This window comes from Adiantum capillus-veneris, chromosome 9, assembly GCF_014529385.1.
Source record: "Adiantum capillus-veneris isolate H3 chromosome 9, ASM1452938v2, whole genome shotgun sequence".
Lineage (NCBI taxonomy): Eukaryota > Viridiplantae > Streptophyta > Polypodiopsida > Polypodiales > Pteridaceae > Adiantum > Adiantum capillus-veneris.
In genome coordinates, this window is record NC_140939.1 from 15,246,896 (window position 1) to 15,268,033 (window position 21,138).

The window sequence follows — 21,138 nt, forward strand, 5'->3', positions numbered from 1 at the left end:
CCATCATGAAGCAATTCCTTGCAAGCGATGCAAAGGACAAAGTGCTTACCGAATGGCGCAGCTTGAAGCTCCTCTCCCATGAGTCTATCCACAAATATGGAGACAAGTTTTGGGATTTACATCTCAAGGCTACTGTCTTTCAAAAGATAGACTTTGCCGAGCAAAGGTAGCAATTCTGCGCGGGATTACTTGAAGAGATGGCTGAATACATCAACTCTTAACGGCCTGGTACTATTAGCGAAGTAATCCATCACACCATGGTTGCTTCACGCATCAATTTCCATCAAGGGGCTAGACATAATGTCATGGAAAACAAAGACAAAAATGATGCAAAGGGGAAAACCAATGTTTTAAATACTTCCCAAGTCAATTCCAGCAACAACAACAATCGGTCCAAGGAGAAGGGAGTTTACAAAGGTAAAAACAAACTCTCTCCTGAAGAGCTTGAAGCTTTTCGCAAGGACCATAAGTGTTTCAAGTGTGGGATACTCGCAATGAGACTCCTAGGGCTTCCACCATTGAAGCTCCAAAAGAGGATGCTCATTGCAAAGGATCATCACTTTCCTATGCTTGGGGAAAGGTAAGAGAGCATGATGCCTTCATCTTGTTTGACCTTGGCTCTACTCTTAACTTCATATCAATGGAGTTGGCCACCAAGTTGGGCATTCAAGCTTTTGAGATGGGAGATATAGTAGTGGCTGATGCAGCTTTCAAGGGACAACAAGCCTCCGTTACTCCCTTGATTGGGAAGTTGAGGCTTCATGTCCAAAGCTATGTCGACAAGGAAGACTTCTTCATCTCTCCTCTCCAACATGAGGATGTTATCCTAGGGGCACCATGGTTTGATCGCATGGCTGCCAACATGAAGTTCCTTGAAAGGAGAATCTACTTCACCTACAGGGGAAAGAACATGTATATAGATGCTAGTGAGCGTGGTCGCACTATTCCACTTGTAAATCCTCTTGCTTTTGATAAGTCATTGAAGAGCTCAGTTTCTGCGTACATGATTTTTGTCAAAGAGTCTCTAAAAGATACTAATGTTTCATCAAATGTAAATGGTAGGAATCAAGAAGAGTTAGACTTGTCTAATTTTCTAAAAGGATTCCAAGATGTGCTCATCGATGATATCCCTATGGACTTACCTCCAAAACGAGGGGATGATGACCATCGTATTGAGCTCCTTCCTGGAAGCTCACCACCTAACAAGCCTCCTTATCGAGTCTCACAAGCTCAACAAGAGGAGATCATGAGGCAAGTACAAGAGCTGGTAGACAAAGGGATGGTGAGGCCTAGTTCCTCTCCCTTTTGTTCTCCAGTCCTTTTAGTGCAAAAGAAAGATGGTACATACCGTATGTGTTTGGACTATCGAGCACTAAATCATATCACTATTAAAAACAGATTTCCCGTACCTCGGGTAGAAGATCTGTTTGATAAGCTACAAGGCTCGACCTACTTCAGTAGGATTGACCTTAAGAGTGGCTATCATCAAATAACGATAGTGGATGAAGATATCTTAAAGACCACGTTTCGCACAACGTTTGGTCTTTATTAATATCTAGTCATGCCTTTTGGCTTGACTAATGTACCAGCTACGTTCAATCGTTTGATGGAGAAAATTTTTAGACCATACCGCAAATTCATTGGAGTGTTCTTTGATGATATCATCATCTACTCCAAGTCTTTGGAGGAACATAAGCAACATCTCCAAGTGATTTTTCAAGCATTGAGGGAGAACAAGCTTTTTCTCAACCAAAAGAAAAGCGAATTCTTCCTACAAGAGATTCAATACCTAAGTCATATTATCTCTAAAGATGGTATCCAAATGGATCCATCAAAGTTAGAGGTAATAAAAGCATGGCCTAACCCAAGAAATCTACATGAGCTAAGAAGCTTTGTTGGTATGTGCGCATACTATAGACGCTTCATAGCAAAATTCTCTCAAGTAGCAGGACCACTACACGACTTAACTAAGAAGAACGTTAAGTTTGTGTGGACTGCTAAGGAGCAAAATGCTTTTGAAAAGCTCAAAGAGAAGCTTACTTCCCAACCAGTCCTCATGCTTCCGGATCTCTCAAAGCCATTTGAGGTCCAATGTGATGCTTGTGGTGATTGCCTTGGAGCAGTTTTGCTTCAAGAAGGGCATGCCATAGCATATGAGAGCCGAAGGCTCAATATTGATGAACGAGTCTTGGGCATTTATGAGAAAGAGCTTTTAGCTGTTCTACATGCCCTAGACACATGGAAGCACTACCTATTGGGGACTCCATTTATCCTACGAACCGACCACCAAAGTCTCAAGTATTTCATGACGCAAACCAAGCTTTCCGACAAACAAATGAGGTGGGCAAATTTTCTTTCGCAATTTAATTTCCATATTACTTACATAGCTAGTAAGCACAATCAAGTGGTCGATGCACTTTCACGACGACCCAAAGTTAATGCGGTATCTATAGCTACTCACAATGATCTATCCTCTATGATAGATGAGTATGCTACTGACCCTGACTTTAGAGACATAATGTCAGTCCTTGCTTTGGGGAAGAAAGAGGAACCATTCACCTTGCAGGATGGTTATCTTCTCCACGGCAATAGGCTATATGTTACCCATTCCCTTCGTGAGAAAGTTATGTATGAATCCCATGCTCCTCCATATGCGGAGCATAGAGGTATTCAACCTACTCTCCGAGGAGTAGACGTACTTCTATTAGCCTACCATGAAAGTGGACATACAAGAGTATGTTTCAAAATGTGTAATATGCCAAAAGACCAAGTATGATAGAGGGAAGCAACCTAGATTACTCCAGCCATTGCCTATTGCAAATTCACCATGGGAGAGTATATCCATGGATTTCATCTTTGGATTACCCAAGTCTATCCATGGGAATACAGGAATATAGACAATAGTTGACAGGTTTAGTAAGCAAGCACATTTTATTCCTGTCAAAAAGACTATTAAGGCACATCAAATGGCAACTCTCTTCATATCTCAGATTTTCAAGCACCATGGATTACCCACATCCATCGTGTCATATAGAGATCCTAGAATGACCAGTAATTTCTGGAAAGGAACGGATGGCCAAAGTGAGATAGCCAATCTCACGATACTCGATCTACTTAAGACTTATGTTACCGAAGTAGATCAACGCTCACAATGGGAAAAGTACTTACCTCTTGTAGAGTATGCCTACAATAATACTGTACATACTTCTACGGGAAAAGCACCTTTTGAGATCATTGAGGGAAGACCTAAAAGTCCCTTGCTACTCAAAGTACATGGGAAGATCTTCGCCGCCGATGAGTATAGCCGTGACTTATAAGAATCTTTTCAAAAGATTAGGGAGGCTATATCCATCTCTCAACAAAGGCAAAAAGCTGCTGCTCATAGGCACACAAGAGCCTTAATGTTCAAAGAAAATGATTGGGTCTTACTCAAGTTTCTTGAGGCTCGATTAAAGCAAACAACGGGGAAAAATCCTACATGCCATCAAAAGTATTATGCTAAACTAGCAAAAAGATACTATGGTCCTTTCCAAATCTTGAAGCCCATCAATGAGACGGCTTATCAACTCAAGTTGCCCAACCATTGGCTCATACACAATGCCTTTCATGTAAGCCTACTTAAGCCCTACAAAGGAGAGCCATCAACTAAACCAATTATTGAAGACCCTCCCGAAGTTGAAGACCAAGAAGAGGTGCTACAATCCGAAGCTGTTCTTTTGCATGAAGACAAGGTACTACGACATGGTAAGATTATCCGACGGTATCTTATTAAGATAAAAAATTATCCTTTTGAAGATGCTAGATGGATGCAAGGAATACAGCTTAAGGATAGTATAAACCTTGTCAATGCTTACAATGCTACATTAGAGTAAGCAAATGTACAAATTTCTTTTAAATGACTCATGTTTTTGTCTTATAAGACTAGTCCTCTTTTTAAATGTGCACAAATTTAACTAGTATGCATGCTTAGAATCATGTTTGTGATGACGACGTCTCTCAAACACCAAGTAGAATTTGTCACTCTACTTTTGGAGAATGAAATGGACTAAAGAGCATACATGCTTGCGACAGCTATGTCTCCCAAGCACCAAATGGATTAGTCATCCATCTTGGAAAGATGTCGTAGAATAAAAAGAGATCCTCTACCCGCTAAATAAAATTGACTAATGACTAAGGATTTATCTCTTCTACCTCATAGTCGAGGACGACTATGATTTCAAGAGAGAGCTAATGTCATAAAATCTAATATCTAACCAACCCAAATGATTTTCTCATATTAAATTGATCACTTAATGTGGGAGAATGAACGGGAACAAGTGTTAAGATATAGATATATGCTTATAGATCTATCTCAACACGGAGCCAATGCTAAAGGGGCCCAAATGAGAGATGGTCTATCAAAGAGCAAAGCTAACCAATGGAGCATAAGAGCTTAGGGTTAGCTTCATTGAAGACCTCCAATAATGTGTGTAAAAGTCCTTTGACCTTAGGTAACCTAGGTCTGAGCTTGAGGTGGGAACCCGGCCTAAACTCGAGGTGCTTGTCGTGCTTGAGGTGCTTGATTAAGGTGCTTGAGGTACTTGACTTGCTGCATGATTACGGTGCTTGAGGTGCTTTGACATGCTTGCCTGAGATGCTTGTGGGAACACTCCTAGTCCAAGTGCTTAGTCATGCTTGATGACCAAGGTGCTTGAGCACCAAAGGTCAAAAAGATCTCTACAAAGAGGGGGGCGAGCCCTTTTCTTAGGGGCTAGAGAGAGAACACACACACACTCTCAAGGAAATCCCAAGCTTAAAGAGGCAACAGGGACACATGTCAAGCCCCTACCCATGTTACCTCCATGAGGTGCTTGAACTCTATTGGCTAGGATTAAAAGGGGTCCAATGATAATTTACAACAATTATCTAATTGTTTTTGCATTTATCAAGTCCTCTCTCTCAAAGGGGAAAGGGGGACACTTGTCCCAAGACTACACCTATTGCTAGAAATGACTGAAGCTTGTGATTGGCTAGGCTTGGCATGCGCCAATGAGCTTCAATGATGAGCTAGAAGAGGGGGTCGACCTAGCAAGGAGGGGGGTTGCTTAGGGGGTATACTCACCCACACACACTCACAAACACTCTCATTGTGTGCTATGCAAAGTGCAAGAGCTCCCTCTCCTTCTCCAAGCAAGTAGAGGTTGAGAGCCTACACCAACACTCTTGGATATGGAGTGCAAATCCAACCAAGAGCCATGCTTCAATGCTTAAGCTTGCCATCTCCTTCTTCTTCATTACTATGCTATTATGTATGCTAGCAACAAGAGTTATGATAAGTGAGGAACTAATTCATTCTCCTACGAAATGTTTGTTCTTCCTCTTCCCTACCGTCATTCCCTGCTAGCTCTCTCCACCTTCGAAGGTGTTTGAGGTCTTGGGACTGAGGCTTGGGATAGTTAAAGCTTTCTTCAAGTTTATGTTATGTTGGTGATGCATGAAGCTTTCCATCTTTATTGCATCACCTAGGTCACAAGGAACACAAAGATTGTATTGTAACAAGTCTCTCTTAATGGGAGAAATCATAATACAAATGCCTATTGGAGGGGAGACTGGCTCCACATAAATCCGGTCCTCAACTGTTGTCATGTTTTCTAAATTCTCTCTCTTGCAAAAGTATTGTTCATGCCAAGTTAACTAATTGCTATGATTATGTTGCTATCTTCAACTATGTTTACCCGCTATGCTCACAAAGTCATTTCTCAAAAGTACTTTCATTAATTTCCGCTACTCTCAAGTTAAATAGGCCAATTCCATTACATTGAACCACACCAAGGATGAAGAACCATTCTCTCCTGCAAGGTGGTGGTGAGGTGCACACACCAAGTGCCAAAATAATGTTAAGTCTTCCTTTAGCCTAAGAATCCAAGAGACTTGGTGATAATGTATGAGGTGTTTTTGTCCTAATTGTTCGGGACCAATTACTCAAGGAGGATGACGTTCTCGAGGGAAAAGAACCCTAGCAATGGAAACACACCAGCAAAAATTAGGTGTCCTTTTCCCCTTAGAGAGTGCAAGGAACTTGTTTCCTTAGTAACCAGCAGGCTGTGACAACGCCTTCCTACTATTTTTTAAAACTGTCTACAAATTGTAGGTCATTTACTACTGTCCTCAGGGGGTTCACCTACTTCAAATATATCACGTGCGTTCAAAGTGTATTAAAAAACCCCCTATACATGATATGAAAACTTACGGTTTTTTTTTTTAAATTGTAATAAAAAACCCCTTTTATAAATATAATTCTGTTAAAATTTATTTATTTTTCAAAATAAAATACCTCTATTTTGAAGTCATGGGTTATACCTACATTTTTGGAGGTGCACTCTTCTAATGGAACAGCTTTTGATTCTTCCTTTGTGGAAGTTCTTTTATATTTGTTTTCCTAACCATGAGAATATTTATCTCAGGAGAATAGACAGAGAGGAGTTTCAAAGGGTTGTGGATTCAATGAGAGCTCATACTCGAAAGAATGTGCGTCAATATGATGGCCTTCGTACTGGCTTGAAGGTAGATGGGAGTGTAGAGGATTGTGGACTCGTAGAGTTTTTCTTTGGGAAAGACGGAAAAAAGCTTTTAAGGCACGAAGACTTTGAGCAGTTCTTGAAAGAATTGCATGAAGAGGTAAATGCTTCAGTTTATAATGCTTTTTTCTTACAATGTTATTTAATGTTTCAACAGGAAGCATGCAATGTTATGCTAGTGCAATACAATGTGCACTATTCTTTGTATGGGTGGTACTGATTGTGTATGAATTTTCTGTGGTGTAAATTACTTTTACATAATTCTGTTCTTAGGATTATCAAAAGTTCATATCAAAGGTTTGTAAATGAAACGGTCTAACAAAAATATTCTGTTACCAAATTTCCCAGAGAAGCAGCAGACCACCCTGTATAAATGTGACACATTAGGAAATTTAAGTACTTTGCACAAACACACATTTACACACACACACCTAGAAATTTACTATTTTCACTATTGTTGCAGGCTGTATGATACCATACTTAGGACTAGAGAATGACCTGTTTTCCTCTTCTCATTCATTGACTGATAGGAAATTCAGCTCAGCCAAGAAAGCAATTCCATCCAGCTAAGTTGGAACTTAGAAAGGTTATATCAAGAGCTCATCACTCTAGCTTTTGAAGCTAATAGAATGTGCAATACTTTTCCTTTTAGGAATCTTGCACCTTATAAGGTGGTTGTACTTATCTATTTTTGTCACAACTCAATAGAAACGAATAGAGAAATTTATATTCTTTTTGCTAATTTATATCAAGTTATAAATTTGTTCTCGTTATTTAAAAGAAAAGGTAGCTAGATAAGTGCATTTGAGTAGTCATAGGTTATGGTGGACCCATGCAGTGGGTTAGAACATAGATAATGCACACTCCCACCTAGCTAACCTAAAAGTGGCGCTTGTGGCTTGTAACTCTAGCATATTAGGGTCATACTCACACATGGAAAGGATTAATGCCTTGGAGTGTGGCTAGATCCGCCAAAAAAGACAGCTACAATCAATAAGATGGCATGATCATGAAAGACTGTCAATGTGCATACATGTGGTTTGATTGCATTAAATATGTTTATCTCTCTGTAAGCATCTTGGGTTGATGTTCTAAAGCTAGAATTATGTTGTACTTGGAAAAAGCTTTCATTTGATACCCATATTGATGTTTCTCTCTTTTTTTTAACAACTCTTCACTCAAGATTCTAGAAAGTTCTAGAAGCTCTTAGAAGACGAAGGGTAGAAGGATCTAGGAGTGTTCCACAAGAAATAAAACTTGAAACATGTGTAAGAACACTCATCAAAATAACTCACCTTTTTAGACGAGTGGCAAGACACTTGAGACACATGGAAGAACACTTTAGACAAGTGGCAAAACAGTTGAGAAACTAGTCAAAGAGGATTCACCTTTTTAGACAAGTGGCCAGACACTCGAGACACTTGTCAAAGATGATTCACCTTTTTATACTAGTGGCTAGACACTTGTTTCAATGCTACTCCATAACCTCCTTATCCAAGAGGCAACTTTATTTATAAAAATAGCCCCTTTCCCTCATATGAGCATTGCGTTCTTTGCTGAAATTTCCTAGTCCATGAAGCCTCTACGCTCACTCTCATTTCCTTCTACCTCTACCATCTTCTCTACCTCAAGGATCCCGTTTTCTCTCTCCATTTTGCTATTTTACCAGTAGCAGCCCTGTACATTCAAGTTTTCAGCAACTCTCTTAAAGTTTCAAGCTCTCTCTCTCTCCCCCTTGTCGGCTAGATCTTTGAGGTCTCTTGGGATAGTTTTCTATGACGTTAAAACTCTCTCTCTCTCTCTCTCTCTCTCTCTCTCTCTCTCTCTCTCTCTGCAAGCCCAAAAGCAAGACAATAGCAAGTCTCTTGATGCAAGAGCATAGCCCCCCCCCTCTCTCTCTCTCTCTCTCTCTCTCTCTCTCTCTCTCTCTCTCTCTCTCTCTATGGACATCATACGGGTAGCTCAGTTGGGCATCATATGCGACATCATACGCGTATGATTCAATGGGAAATTTTGTGTGCGAAATGGTAAGTGAGCCCGATACATCTCTTGAACGACAAAACATGGAAGCAATCTCCCCTGCATAGGACACGGAAGCCGTCAATGTCTCAACTGTTTGCAAGTCGGGAGCAAAGGAAACCTTCATGCTCACGAACAAGCGGATGGCACAGATGGAGAGGGAAATGAAGGAGTGGAAAACGGAGATGGAAGGATGGTGGAAGGAGAAGGCCAACCTCCTTCAGATGGTCTTCAATGAAGGCGCACAATGAAAGAAGGAGAAAGAGAGCCTTAACGCAGAAATATAGACACTCAAAGAAGAAGTCTTAGCCCTCAAACAGGAGAACCCAAACGCCGAGATACGGACACTCAGAAAGGAAGTCTCAGCCCGTAAACAGGAGCTTGCTGATAGAGTAAGCAGTGGACTAGAGAAAGGCGAATTTCAGCCCTCGGTAATAGATGAAATCAAGGAAATCAAGGAACAGGTGAGGATGATCATAGAGGAAGAGAAACTGAGTGTGGCAAAGGCATCTTCATGGGCGGAGATGATAACAAGGACACAGAAAAAGGCGGACGAGGCCGAAAAATGGATCGAGATCGCCAAGAAAGGGAAAGGTCAAGAAACTCCCTGTACACCGACGCTTATCAACATGACCCTCGAAGAGGAACAAAGAAGGCGGATGCGAGCACTGCATGTGAGAGTGACCGGTCTCAAGGACATAAACAATGTGGAGAAAGAGGTCACAAGCCTTACATCCATGATGGGGATGGAGAAGCATTTGCACACAAAGGCATGGAGGGTAGGTAAGAAAAGTGATGGCACGGGAGAGTCTTCAAAGGGGAGAGCTCTCATACTACGCTTCCCCTCGTTGGAAGAGAAGAAGGAATTCTTGAGGAAGAGGGCTACTCTCAAAAAGACAGGTATTTTCCTCGGGGATGACCTACCTCTCTCACAGCTCGCACATATGAGAGAGGTAATGCCAGAGATTACAATGGCAAGGGAGAAGGGAAAGATAGCCTTCTACAGAGATGGACGGGTGGTGATTTTAGAGCGGCGCACTGCATGACGGTGCGAGACCTATGGGACCACATTGAAGATGGGTACCTGGAATTGTAATGGGTGTATGAGGTTGGACGTGGGTGCATTTGAGGACAGTTTCAAAGACATGGATATTGTATTCTTCTCAGAGACTCATCAGGCCCCTACACAGGTGATGCCACATGTGGTGGGATACAGATGGGAGACAGCTCACAGGAAAAATGCGAGATTTGAGCATGGGAGTAGAGGTTCAAGAGACTCGAGTAGTAGTGCTATTCAGAGATGAACTACAACCATTATTGCATATTGTACGAAGAGATAATCATGCTAGATATCTGTGGGTGAGACTGAGAGCTGATACAGGTCGATTCCTATATATTGCCATTTGTTACTTTCCTCCCAGTACATCAATGTATGCTGCATCCAGAGGGCAGGCGCCTTTCTCTATACTAGATGATGACATATGGGAGTTTTCTAGGAATGGTGATATCATTCTCCTCAAGGACTTCAATGCCCGAACGGGCAACTCGCAGACAGTCTTCTACGACACTTCAGATGAGATGCTTAGAGAGCTGGATGTGGGTGAGTTGGGACTTGACAAATGCTCAGATGACAGAGAGCAGACGGAGTATGGGAGATACCTCATGGAAATGACGACTACACATGGATTAGCCATACTTAATGGCTTACAACGATTTCCTGGAGCAGCCGGTTTCACATGCTTTCCACACAGACATGGGGCCAGTACAATGGATTATGTTATGACACAACTGAGCTTTGTTCCCTGCATTCAGGATTTCACAGTGGGAGCCAGGCCAGTGGGCATAGCAGTAGATCATGCTCTCTTGACATTGTCCGTTAAATTTCAGTATAGTACAACCCAGACATTAGGAGGCAGGTCACACACCCGCTATACATTTACTCTAGAGATTGATTTCGTTTATATAGAGGAGATTTGGGACCGTCTATTGGAGGCACACAAATGGTACAGGCCTCTCAGTGGAAGAGTGCACCACTCTACTGACTGAGACACTGATGGGGCTGCATCAGTGGCATACCCACACACTCAGCCTGGCAAGAGACGACGACATTCTGGGAGCATGTCCCATAATAGTTGGTATGATGAGGAGTGCAGAGAGATGAGAGCCCAACTTCAGAGGGATCTTCTTTTAGGAGTCATCACCTACAGACAGTCTCGGATTGCTTTCCGACGCCTTGTGCGACGGAAGAAGCGAGCTTACCTAGCTCAGATGGAGCGAGACTTATATCAGCTGTTCTTGAGTAGGGACTTAGGAGAGGCATGGCGACTCTCCAATGAGCACTCCCCTCCCCCAGTGATTACTTCACCTGATGTGTGGGGCCAATATGCGACATCATTATATATGGTTCCTGGACTGAACCCCTTCCAGACCCTACCAAGCCTTGCCCAGCTACGAGCACTTTCTTTACATCTGAGATGGTACAAAGGGCCATCGATAGGATGAGAACCGGGAAGGCATATGATCATGACGGTCTAGTAGCGGAGCACTTTATACATGCCAGGGATATGCTGATGGAAGTTCTCGCAGTGTTGTTCAATCATGCCATGTGTGAGGGATTACTTGAGACTCGGAGGTTGTCTAATATTGTGCCCATCTTCAAGGCTGGTGACCCTACAGAGCCTGGGAACTACCGCACTATTATGGTTGGACACACATTGGGACGGTTGTATGCATCTATTCTGGAGCAACACTTGAGTAATTGGGCAGAGGGCGAGGGTGTACGAGCAAAGGGTTAGGCCGGCTTCAAGAGGGGTTTCTCCACTCTTGATCATATTCTGACACTTAGGGCCATCATTGAGGAGGGCAGAGCACATGGGAGATTGATGTATTGTAGCTTTGTGGATTTTCGCAAAGCATTTGACATGGTACCAAGAGCTCGATTGATGCGCAGACTACAGGAGATGGGGGTGCCCATCGAGGTGATTTGGGGGATCATGGCTTTGTACAGATCAGTGATGGGACATGTACGCACTCCGGAAGGGGTATCTGATTTAGTTCACTCTACTATTGGAATGAAACAGGGCTGCCCATTGTCTCCTACTCTATTTGGTATGTATGTTGATGAGATGTCTGATTACATTGACAGAGAGGGTGACAAGGGTGCCCAACTGGCAGGGACGTGGATCCCATTGTTGCTATATGCTGATGATATTGTGTTGATATCTGACTCACCAGAAGGTATGCAACGACAGTTGGATGCACTACGCAGTTTTGCAGAGGATAGTGGATTGTGTGTAAACCTAGGTAAAACCAAGGTTATTGTCACGTGACACATCCAACCCTATGCGTCCGTGGACAAGCTACAACATGATCAGGGTTCAGTTACTCCAGTCAGCCTAGATTAGAAGTGATCTGGCACTTTTGTGAGTCTATTCATAGACCGTGCATGCCCAGACACTTAGTGTAGATGCATATCCTCTGGTTGCACACATCATGATCATAAGCATTCCCATCAGAATCCTTCAGGGGAATTTTCTAGTGCATTTCGCCTATTTACCTATTTTTGACATTTTTCACTTATTATTTTTAAGTGACTTTTGTTGGAAAGTAGGTAGGGCAAATTGAGTAAGTATGTATATAAGCAAACCTAAACTAGCACTAAATGGCAGAAGAGGCAACAGGAGCCAAGCTCAACAGACAACTTCTCATGGTTTCCCCTCCAAGCAAGATCCCATCCCTAGCGTTTTCAACAGGAGGTCGTCGCCATACATACCCCAGCACCTAGCGTTTTTGAAGATCTGCAGCCCTAGCGTTTTTGGAGATTCTAGCGTTTGTAGATTTTCAGCCTTTACAGCTTTCAGCCTTGGCGATTTTCAGCAATGAAGACTTGCAGATTTAGCCCTAAAAGACCAGCAGATTCAGCCAAAGAACATCAAAGAACATCAGTTTTCAGCCCTACAGTAGATGCAAATTTTCAGCCTTAAAGACCAGCAAAATCATCGTTTTCCATAGCATTTTCGGCAACAACAGATTTCAGCCCATAGCGTTTTGGGACAGCAGATAAAAGGTTGCAGATTTCAGCCCTTAGGTCGGTCTCGCCATCCCCGTCGTCGTCACCGTCATAGCCTAGACTTGCATTAGTCACATGCATCCGCATTGTACCAGTTTGTGCAATCAATAATAGACCACTCTCGCCGACTCGAGTGGGGCCTTCGGAGGAGAGTTTTACAACGTCTCTGGTGTCGTCTCTCTCTCTCTCTCTCTCTCTCTCTCTCTCTCTCTCTCTCTCTCTCTCTCTCTCAGTCTCATACACTTGTACGCCCAGTGTCCACTCACTTTGTTCGTGATCATAGCACTCTCTCGTTAAGAACGGAAGGCTCTCCCTTCCATAAGAACAAAAGAACCTTAAGCACAGTTCGGATGTCACGTGACACATCCCAACCCTATGTGTCCGTGGACAAGCTATACCACAGCAGGGTTTAGTCAGTCCAGTCAAGTCTAGATTAGCAGTGATCTGGCACTTTTGTGAGTCTATTCGTAGACCGTGCATGTCCAGTCACTTAGCATAGATGCATATCCTACGGTTGCACACAGCATGATCATCGGAATTCCCATTAGAATCCATTAGCATCAGTTAGGGGAATTTTCCAGTGCATTTAGCCTATTTTCCTATTTATTGGTTATTTTCACTTATTATTTTTAAGTGACTTTCCAACAAAAGTAGGTAGGGCAATTTTGCTAAGTTAATATATAAGCAAACCCAAGTTAGCACTTTCTGGCAGAAGAGGCAGCAAGAGCTTCTCGCTCAACAGGCAACTTCTCAGCAGTACCCCCCCTCAGCAGTAGACCCTCGCCATCCACTCCTTCTCTTTGGCGTTTTCCTCCCAGCTAGCCATCGCCTACAAGTCCTCTTGCCTGGCGTTTCCAACCTTAGCAGATACATCCCAGCCAACGTTTTTCAGCCCTTGACAAAAACGCCAGCATAATTGCAGATTCAGCGTTTTTTCAGCCCTGTCAAAAACGCCAGCTCAGCAGTAGCAGAATTCAGCAGTTGGACTCTCGCAGTTTTCAGTCTATGACGCAGTAGAAGATCAGCCCCTAGACGGTTGCAGATGTTCCCCCCATTTTCAGCCATGAAAACGCAGCCAAAACAGTCATTTTCAGCCACCGAAACAGTCCCGGAATTCAGCGATTAGAAGATCTCAGATTTCAGCCATCAAGTCGTCGTCGTCACCATCGTCGTTGTCATCGGCATAGTCCCATTGCATCAGTCCATTGCATACGCATTGTACACCTTTGTGCAATCAAAGTAGACCACTCTCGCCGACGAGAGTGGGGCCTTCGGAGGAGGGTTTTACAACCTCTCGGGTGTCGTATCTCTTCTCTCTCCTTCTCTCAGTCTCATTCACTTGCACGCACAATATCCACTCACTTTGTTCGTGATCATAGCACTCTCCATAAGACGGAAAGAGCTCTCTTTCCCTAAGAACTAAAAGGAACCTTGAGCAATAAGGATCACTAATCTTGAGAAAATACAACATTCATTCTGCTACACCTAACATTGGTATCAGAGCTTCGGAAGTGTTCTGCATTACTCAAGGGAAGAACCACAAGAATTTTTTTGCTTGTTGCGATCGCACGAACCCAAGTTTACTTGGGCGTGGCGATTCCTAATCGTGTTTTGTTGAAGAGTGACAGGAATCTCAAGAAAGAAGGGCTTGTCTAGCCTCCCCTTGTGTCTCTTTTCACTCATTGAGAGCGGACTGTGCACTTAGCGGCCGGCCAATCGACGTGAGGTGGGAAAAAGCAACCTTGGTGTGAGCGCAAGGCCGCTAAGGGGTGCGCCCGCAGAAAAGGGTAGAACTCGGGTGAAGAGAAGATCCTTCTCAACGCGATTTGCAAGCGTAAGAAAACATCAAGAACCCCAAGAACCCAAGACCCTCAAGACTCAAGAACCTCAAGAACCTCAAGAACCCAAGATTCTCACGAATCAAGGACCTCAAGAACCTCAAGACCCGCAAGAACCCAAGTTCCTCGTGGACTTAAGAACCCAAGATCTCAAGAACCCACAAGAACCCACGATTGCAGAATGGTCATCACTCGAAGCGGAATGGATACTTCGCTTGGAGGTGATGAGCATGAGAGAGGTGAAGAAGAATTTTCCCCACCAGGAGGTTTTTCTGACCCTTCCCCATCTATGACACCGATGGCATTAACTCCAATGGAGGAGTTGAAGCTGTTGTTTATGGAACAGAATTTACAACGCGAAGCAAGAAATGCCGCAAGAATGGCAGCCATAGCGCGTGAGTACGAGCAAGCACTCTTGGAAGCCAAAGAACGACAAGCCAAATTTGATCGTGAATTCAAAGAAATGGAACGCAGACACGTAGAAGCCGAAGCAAAAAGACAAGCAGCGAACAAAGCAAGACAAGCAGAATTTGATCGCGAGATCAAAGCAAGAAGGGAAGAGCGCTTGCGACTCTTTTCTCAAGCTCAGGCACAGATGCAAGAGGATCAGGAAAAGAAGACTCTTTCAGTCTCTTCTTCTCCAAAGCATGATACACAAGATTTGCATGATTGTGTGAAGCATGATGATGATTTGATTGACAAAGATAAGCATGATGATTTGAATGATATTGCTAAGCATGATCATTTGGATGATAATGATGAGCATGATGACAAGCATGATGATTTGCATGATCAAGATGTGATTTCTCACAAGCATGATGAGTTGCATGAAGATGATGTGATTGTTCACAAGGATGATGTGTTAGTGGATGCTTTTTCTAGCGAAGCTAACCTCGCTGTAGATTCGATCAATCACAAAGAACCGATCTTGGCTTTCGAGTCGAGGTCCACAGATCCCCAACAAGAAGATTCGATAGATCCCGAAGAACCGATCTTGGCTCTCGAGCCTTGGTCCAAAGAACCATCACAGGAAGTATTATGTGTTCACATGATTGATACGCACGCATTGTTCGAGTGTTTCATTCGTGACGGTTTCCTGTATTTTAGTCAGCATCGTTATGTGATCCCTTTTACTAGGCATGACATATTGAATGTTGAGCACGTTTCTCTCATGGATGAGTACGAATGTATGCAGATTGTTCATGAAAAGCTGAAAAGTTTGTATGTAAGGAAGTCGCATTCCATGTCTCTTTCTTGGCATGACACAGTTTCCGAAAGATCACATGATAGTATGAGCACCAAGCATGGGTATTTCCATTGTGATTTGCCACAGTTGATAGCTCTAGATCAAACAGAAAAGATTCGATCTCATTGTTTGCATGTGTTTGATGAACGGGTTGTCACTCAGTCTCTATGTTCATCTACATTGCATGCACAGTCTTTAGAGAAGACAAGATTTTTTCCCCTTCACTTTACATGGAATGGGTATGTTCATGGTTTTGTGTTGGAGATGGTTTCAGGAATTTTCAGCCATGGAGATTCTTGAAGACGAAAGAAGCAGGACTCTGGACAAAGTTGAAGCATCAAAGGAGCCACATAAGACTTTGAGTCGCTTTCGGCGCGGCCCAAAGAAGCAAGCGTTGCAGACCTTTATGAAGTTCAAGTACTGCACGACCCACACATCAGAGTGGGCCGGCGAAGAGTCCCTTCCAGGATTCCGGATGCTGTTGGCGATCTCCCTCGACGCCATACAGTTCGGTACCAGTACCTCACTTTGAAAAGGAGGGGATATCACGTGACACATCTCAACCCTATGTGTCCGTGGACAAGCTATACCACAGCAGGGTTCAGTCAGTCCAGTCAAGTCTAGATTAGCAGTGATTTGGCACTTTTGTGAGTCTATTCGTAGACCGTGCATGTCCAGTCACTTAGCATAGATGCATATCCTCCGGTTGCACACATCATGATCATCGGAATTCCCATCAGAATCCATTAGCATCAGTTAGGGGAATTTTCCAGTGCATTTAGCGTATTTTCCTATTTATTGGTTATTTTCACTTATTATTTTTAAGTGACTTCCCCACAAAAGTAGGTAGGGCAATTTTGCTAAGTTAATATATAAGCAAACCCAAGTTAGCACTTTCTGGCAGAAGAGGCAGCAGGAGCTTCCCGCTCAACAGGCAACTTCTCAACAATATCCCCCTTCAGCAGTAGACCTTCCCATCCACTCCTTCCCTTTGGCGTTTTCCTCCCAGCTAGCCATCGCCTACAAGTCCTCTTGCCTGGCGTTTCCAACCTCAGCAGATATATCCCAGCCAACATTTTTCAGCCCTCGACAAAAACGCCAGCATCATTGCAGATTCAGCGTTTTTTCAGCCCTGTCAAAAACGCCAGCTCAGCAGTAGCAGAATTCAGCAGTTGGATTCTCGCAGTTTTCAGCGTATGACACAGTAGAAGATCAGCCCCTAGACTGTTGCAGATGTTCCCCCCATTTTCATCCATGAAAACGCAGCCAAAACAGTCATTTTCAGCCACCAAAACAATCCCGGAATTCAGCAATTAGAAGATCTCAGATTTCAGCCATCAAGTCGTCGTCGTCACCATCGTCGTCGTCATCGGCATAGTCCCATTGCATCAGTCCATTGCATACGCATTGTACACCTTTGTGCAATCAAAGTAGACCACTCTCGCCGACGAGAGTGGGGCCTTTGGAGGAGGGTTTTACAACCTCTCGGGTGTCGTATCTCTTCTCTCTCCTTCTCTCAGTCTCATTCACTTGCACGCACAATATCCACTCACTTTGTTCGTGATCATAGCACTCTCCATAAGACGGAAAGCTCTCTCTTTCCCTAAGAACTAAAAGAAACCTTGAGCAATAAAGATCACTAATCTTGAGAAAATACAACATTCATTCCGCTGCACCTAACATCGGAGCACTAATCTTGAGCAAAGCGCAAACATTCATTCCGCTGCACCTTACGGTTATGGTGTTTAACACCACACCGCAATGGGTCAGGAGATCAGTACCTACTCTCAAATATGATCAGGAGATTGTGGAGTATACAAATTGGGGGTAGTCTTTACTGGGCCGAGATTTTCTTTGAGAAGAGCAGCAGAGACTAGACTAACTAGAGCTAGTGCGGCTCTGGGAGGAATGGAGAGGATGTGTTCGCAGGTTCAGTTCCAGAAACCTAGGACAAAGTTATGGCTCTTTGATACTTTGGTTGCCTCTACTATGTTATATGGGGTGCAGGTTTGGGGACCTTTTGTAGGCCAGGATGGTTGGAGGCGTATGGAGAAGCCCCTGGTATCTATGATCTCTCGGCTGATTAGAGCCAAGGCTTCGGTACCGCATGATATCATTCGAGCGGAATTAGCTGCCCCCCTTATGGAGATTGCGGCGCTTACCAGATCAGTCTCCTTTGTACACAGTCTGCGGGATACTACCAGAGACAGATATGCCAGGGTGGCTCTAGAGTCCTCCAGACAATTAGCTCTTAATGGGGATACATCATGCTGGTATGCACAAATGGCATCATGGTTTCAGACACATGGTTTCACCATGGACAGGTTGCCTCCTTTTCAATACTCTCTACAAGCACCCTTGAGGTCTCTGACGCGGGTAGAGATTAATAGATTCATTCGTCAGGATCTGATCCAACTGGACACGAGGAGGACATGGATAGAGCTGATACAGGAGTTGGGCACAAAGATGGATTTCTATAGAGAGCATCTTCTCCAGATCACGGGGGATGGGTTTGTGATTTGACCTAGCTATATGGACACGCATCTTTCTCATGGTTTGCGTTGTGCCATTGGCCAGATACGCACGTCCTCACATCAGCTCGAGATTGAGATTGGAAGATTCAGAGGGACACCAACAGATAGCAGGATATGCCGCTTATGCCATCTAGAGCCAGAGACAGAGGTACATTACTTATGTCATTGCATAGTGTACTATGAGATACGAGGCCGTTTTCATTGTCTATTCAGAGAAGGTTTTGGGCCTCTACCTAGGCTCATGAGTTATGAGGATCAGAGATATCTTGGGCTATATCTACTTGAGTTACACAGGCATAGAGAAACTTTACTGAGGAGAGCTCAAGAGAGACAACCCCAGAGAGATCGCAGATTTCTTTACACTAGATATTGTACACCCAGAAGAACAGACAGAGGAGCAGCCAACAATGGAGAGGTGTGCCCGCACTACTGGCATTCTCAAAGACCGAGCATTGGAGCTAGAAAGATCTACAGGACCCCGATGGAGAAGAGGAGCTACACAGTTTCGAAGGAGGCTACAACAAAGGATTCGAGCCATACTTTTTTGTCGTCCAGAGTGCATATGAAGATGGATCTCTATGAAGATGGATCTCTACTTCCCTCCCATGTTGTCTACACATTGTACTGCTTAGTTCACACATTTCACGCTTTCACGCTTTCACCTTTCACACCTATCAGCTTAGTTTAGGATTCCGCAGTATTTATATTTTGTTATCCTAGTTTAATTTATATTATTTTGTTAATCTGACTTTGTATCAGATACACCACATTGTAACTTTTTGGTCTCATAGGTCACTTTGGCCTTTTGAAGACGTTAATATAACATTTCATTTCATTTCATCTCTCTCTCTCTCTCTCTCTCTCTCTCTCTCTCTCTCTCTCTCTCTCTCTCTCTCTCTCTCTCTCTCCCTCCATGGACGTGAGGACTGCTACAACCAAACACTCCCTAGATTGCACCATGTGTCGCTTGGAGGCTCCAAGTACAACTAAATGCTCCCCAGACCATTGTCTGCGTCGTTCAGAGGTTTCCAACTTACAACGAAACGCTCCCCAGAACATCGGTCCGCGCCGTTAAACATTAACAGGCACAAATTTTCTCTTCAATACTCCTCCCAGAAAAGCCCGAATCAAACAATCTCAAATCAACACCAAAACATACAGATCAATCCTAATTCAAACAATTTCCAAGAGTATTTTCAAACAAAATTCTGCAAGCAAAATTTCAAGCATGGGGTTCTGCTTCTTGCAAAAGAGTGGATGTCACCATCTCTATGCTCCCAAATGCTTCCGGAGGCGTGTTCGTCACTACTATCACTTGTTATCTGCACAAAAGTAACAAGAGCTTCCAAAAATATTAATTTTACAGATGCTTTTTTCCTTTCTCCCTCGTTGCCTTGATCTTTGGCATCAACTCTTGCATGTGTACTACTTATGTTAGAGTGAGGTCATCACCTAAAAATATACCGGTTTGCTTGAGTCTTGGTCTCTTCTTCAGGAATTCCTTCCTAGCTTCTAGCGTAGGGAAACGTATCCTTGGGACTTCTTGTCTCATCACTTCCCTTCTTGCCCACTCTCCAAGCACCTGCGTGTGTGGGTTCAGAAATACCCATGCGCTTCAAGAGCTCTTGCACTTCTTCATCTACTTTTCCAGTGTCTTTTGAGACCTGTAACACGCACATGAAGGGCTCTACTCTTCCTCTTTTGCTCCTCCTCAATTGTCATATTGATGATAGTGGATGTCGGTGTGGCTTCATGCATCTTATCTTTTTCTTTCTTTGCGTCCTCGATCCACTTTTCAGCTTTATCAACCTTCTCTTGTGTTTTGAATAGGTGCTCCGCCCATGAAGAGGAGGTGCGTGCCTTCTGCTCTTGTAGCAGGCTACAGTGTCACTTTCACAGGACACACAGTTAGTACAGATGGTCTGGTTTGGTTCACACAGGACGGACTCTCTCGGCTGGGCAGTGACACGTGGCAGGATATGGGCGGCGGTGGTTTAGTGGACATCGTGGCCAGATCACCACCACCACTCAGTTTGGAGATTGGTTTAGGTGGTTGACATTTATGAGCCGTTGGTGGATCATCTTCTAGATATATGGTCTAGCGTCGTCGTTTGGAGTAGTGAGTCTATACACACAGCACGCTGTCGTGCTGCTCCGCTTCCATGATAAGAAAATGAGCAAAGGGATGCCAATCAGGTGTATTTGAATCCTACATGATTATTCAGCAGTTACAAGGGCTTGCTAACTAACCAATTTTTAAGCTAAAAGTGTGCCAGATGCGGCTCTAAGGGCCAAAAGATGTCTTGGTAATGCTAAACAGTGAGTATGCTTGAAGTGGTCATAGCTGGGATTTTATTGATTAAAGATGAAGTACTTGAAGGGCTCTACATGCCTGTCTTTACGGCTCGTCAATCGGAGCTACAGATAAGAAGCTATGACAGTTTTAAGTTGAGTCAGTAGCAGATCCGTACCGGATTGAGCACCTGTTGATAAAAGGTCAAAGATGATAGGAATGCATGGGTCCGAAGTGCTCATTTCCAAGAGCATGTCGGTCTTTTCCAATTTATCAATTGGGGTTTCGGTTGGCAAGATATGGCTAGTTTAAGTATATCACCGGGGGCCGGTTCTGAACCGCCTTGGTCACCTTGATCAGTCAAATTCAGCTGGTAATTTTTGAGCTTCAGACAGATTCTGGGAAATGGAGCTGTCAAAGTAGAATTGGCGGCAATTGAAGGCCAGTCTCGACTAGCAGTGTATTTCGAGTGAGCCAGTATACAGGCTTAATGCAGTGCGGTGCCCGATATGTATGCCAAATGTGGGCCGATGCGGAAGCATTTTTTATATCTAATGCCTTGCCTTGACAGACACTGATACT

At 43.6% G+C, this 21,138-nt stretch overlaps 1 protein-coding gene across 2 annotated transcripts in view; it reads left to right on the forward strand.

Annotated features, from left to right (window-relative positions):
* LOC147450158 (calcium uptake protein, mitochondrial-like) overlaps positions 1 to 21,138 on the forward strand; it is a 76,501-nt gene that overhangs the window by 29,642 nt on the left and 25,721 nt on the right. For both annotated transcript variants that reach the window (XM_086519466.1, XM_086519465.1), the window contains one exon: positions 6,444 to 6,657. In XM_086519466.1, the coding sequence (XP_086375592.1) occupies positions 6,444 to 6,657 (214 nt within the window). The remainder of the gene's footprint in view (positions 1 to 6,443; positions 6,658 to 21,138) is intronic.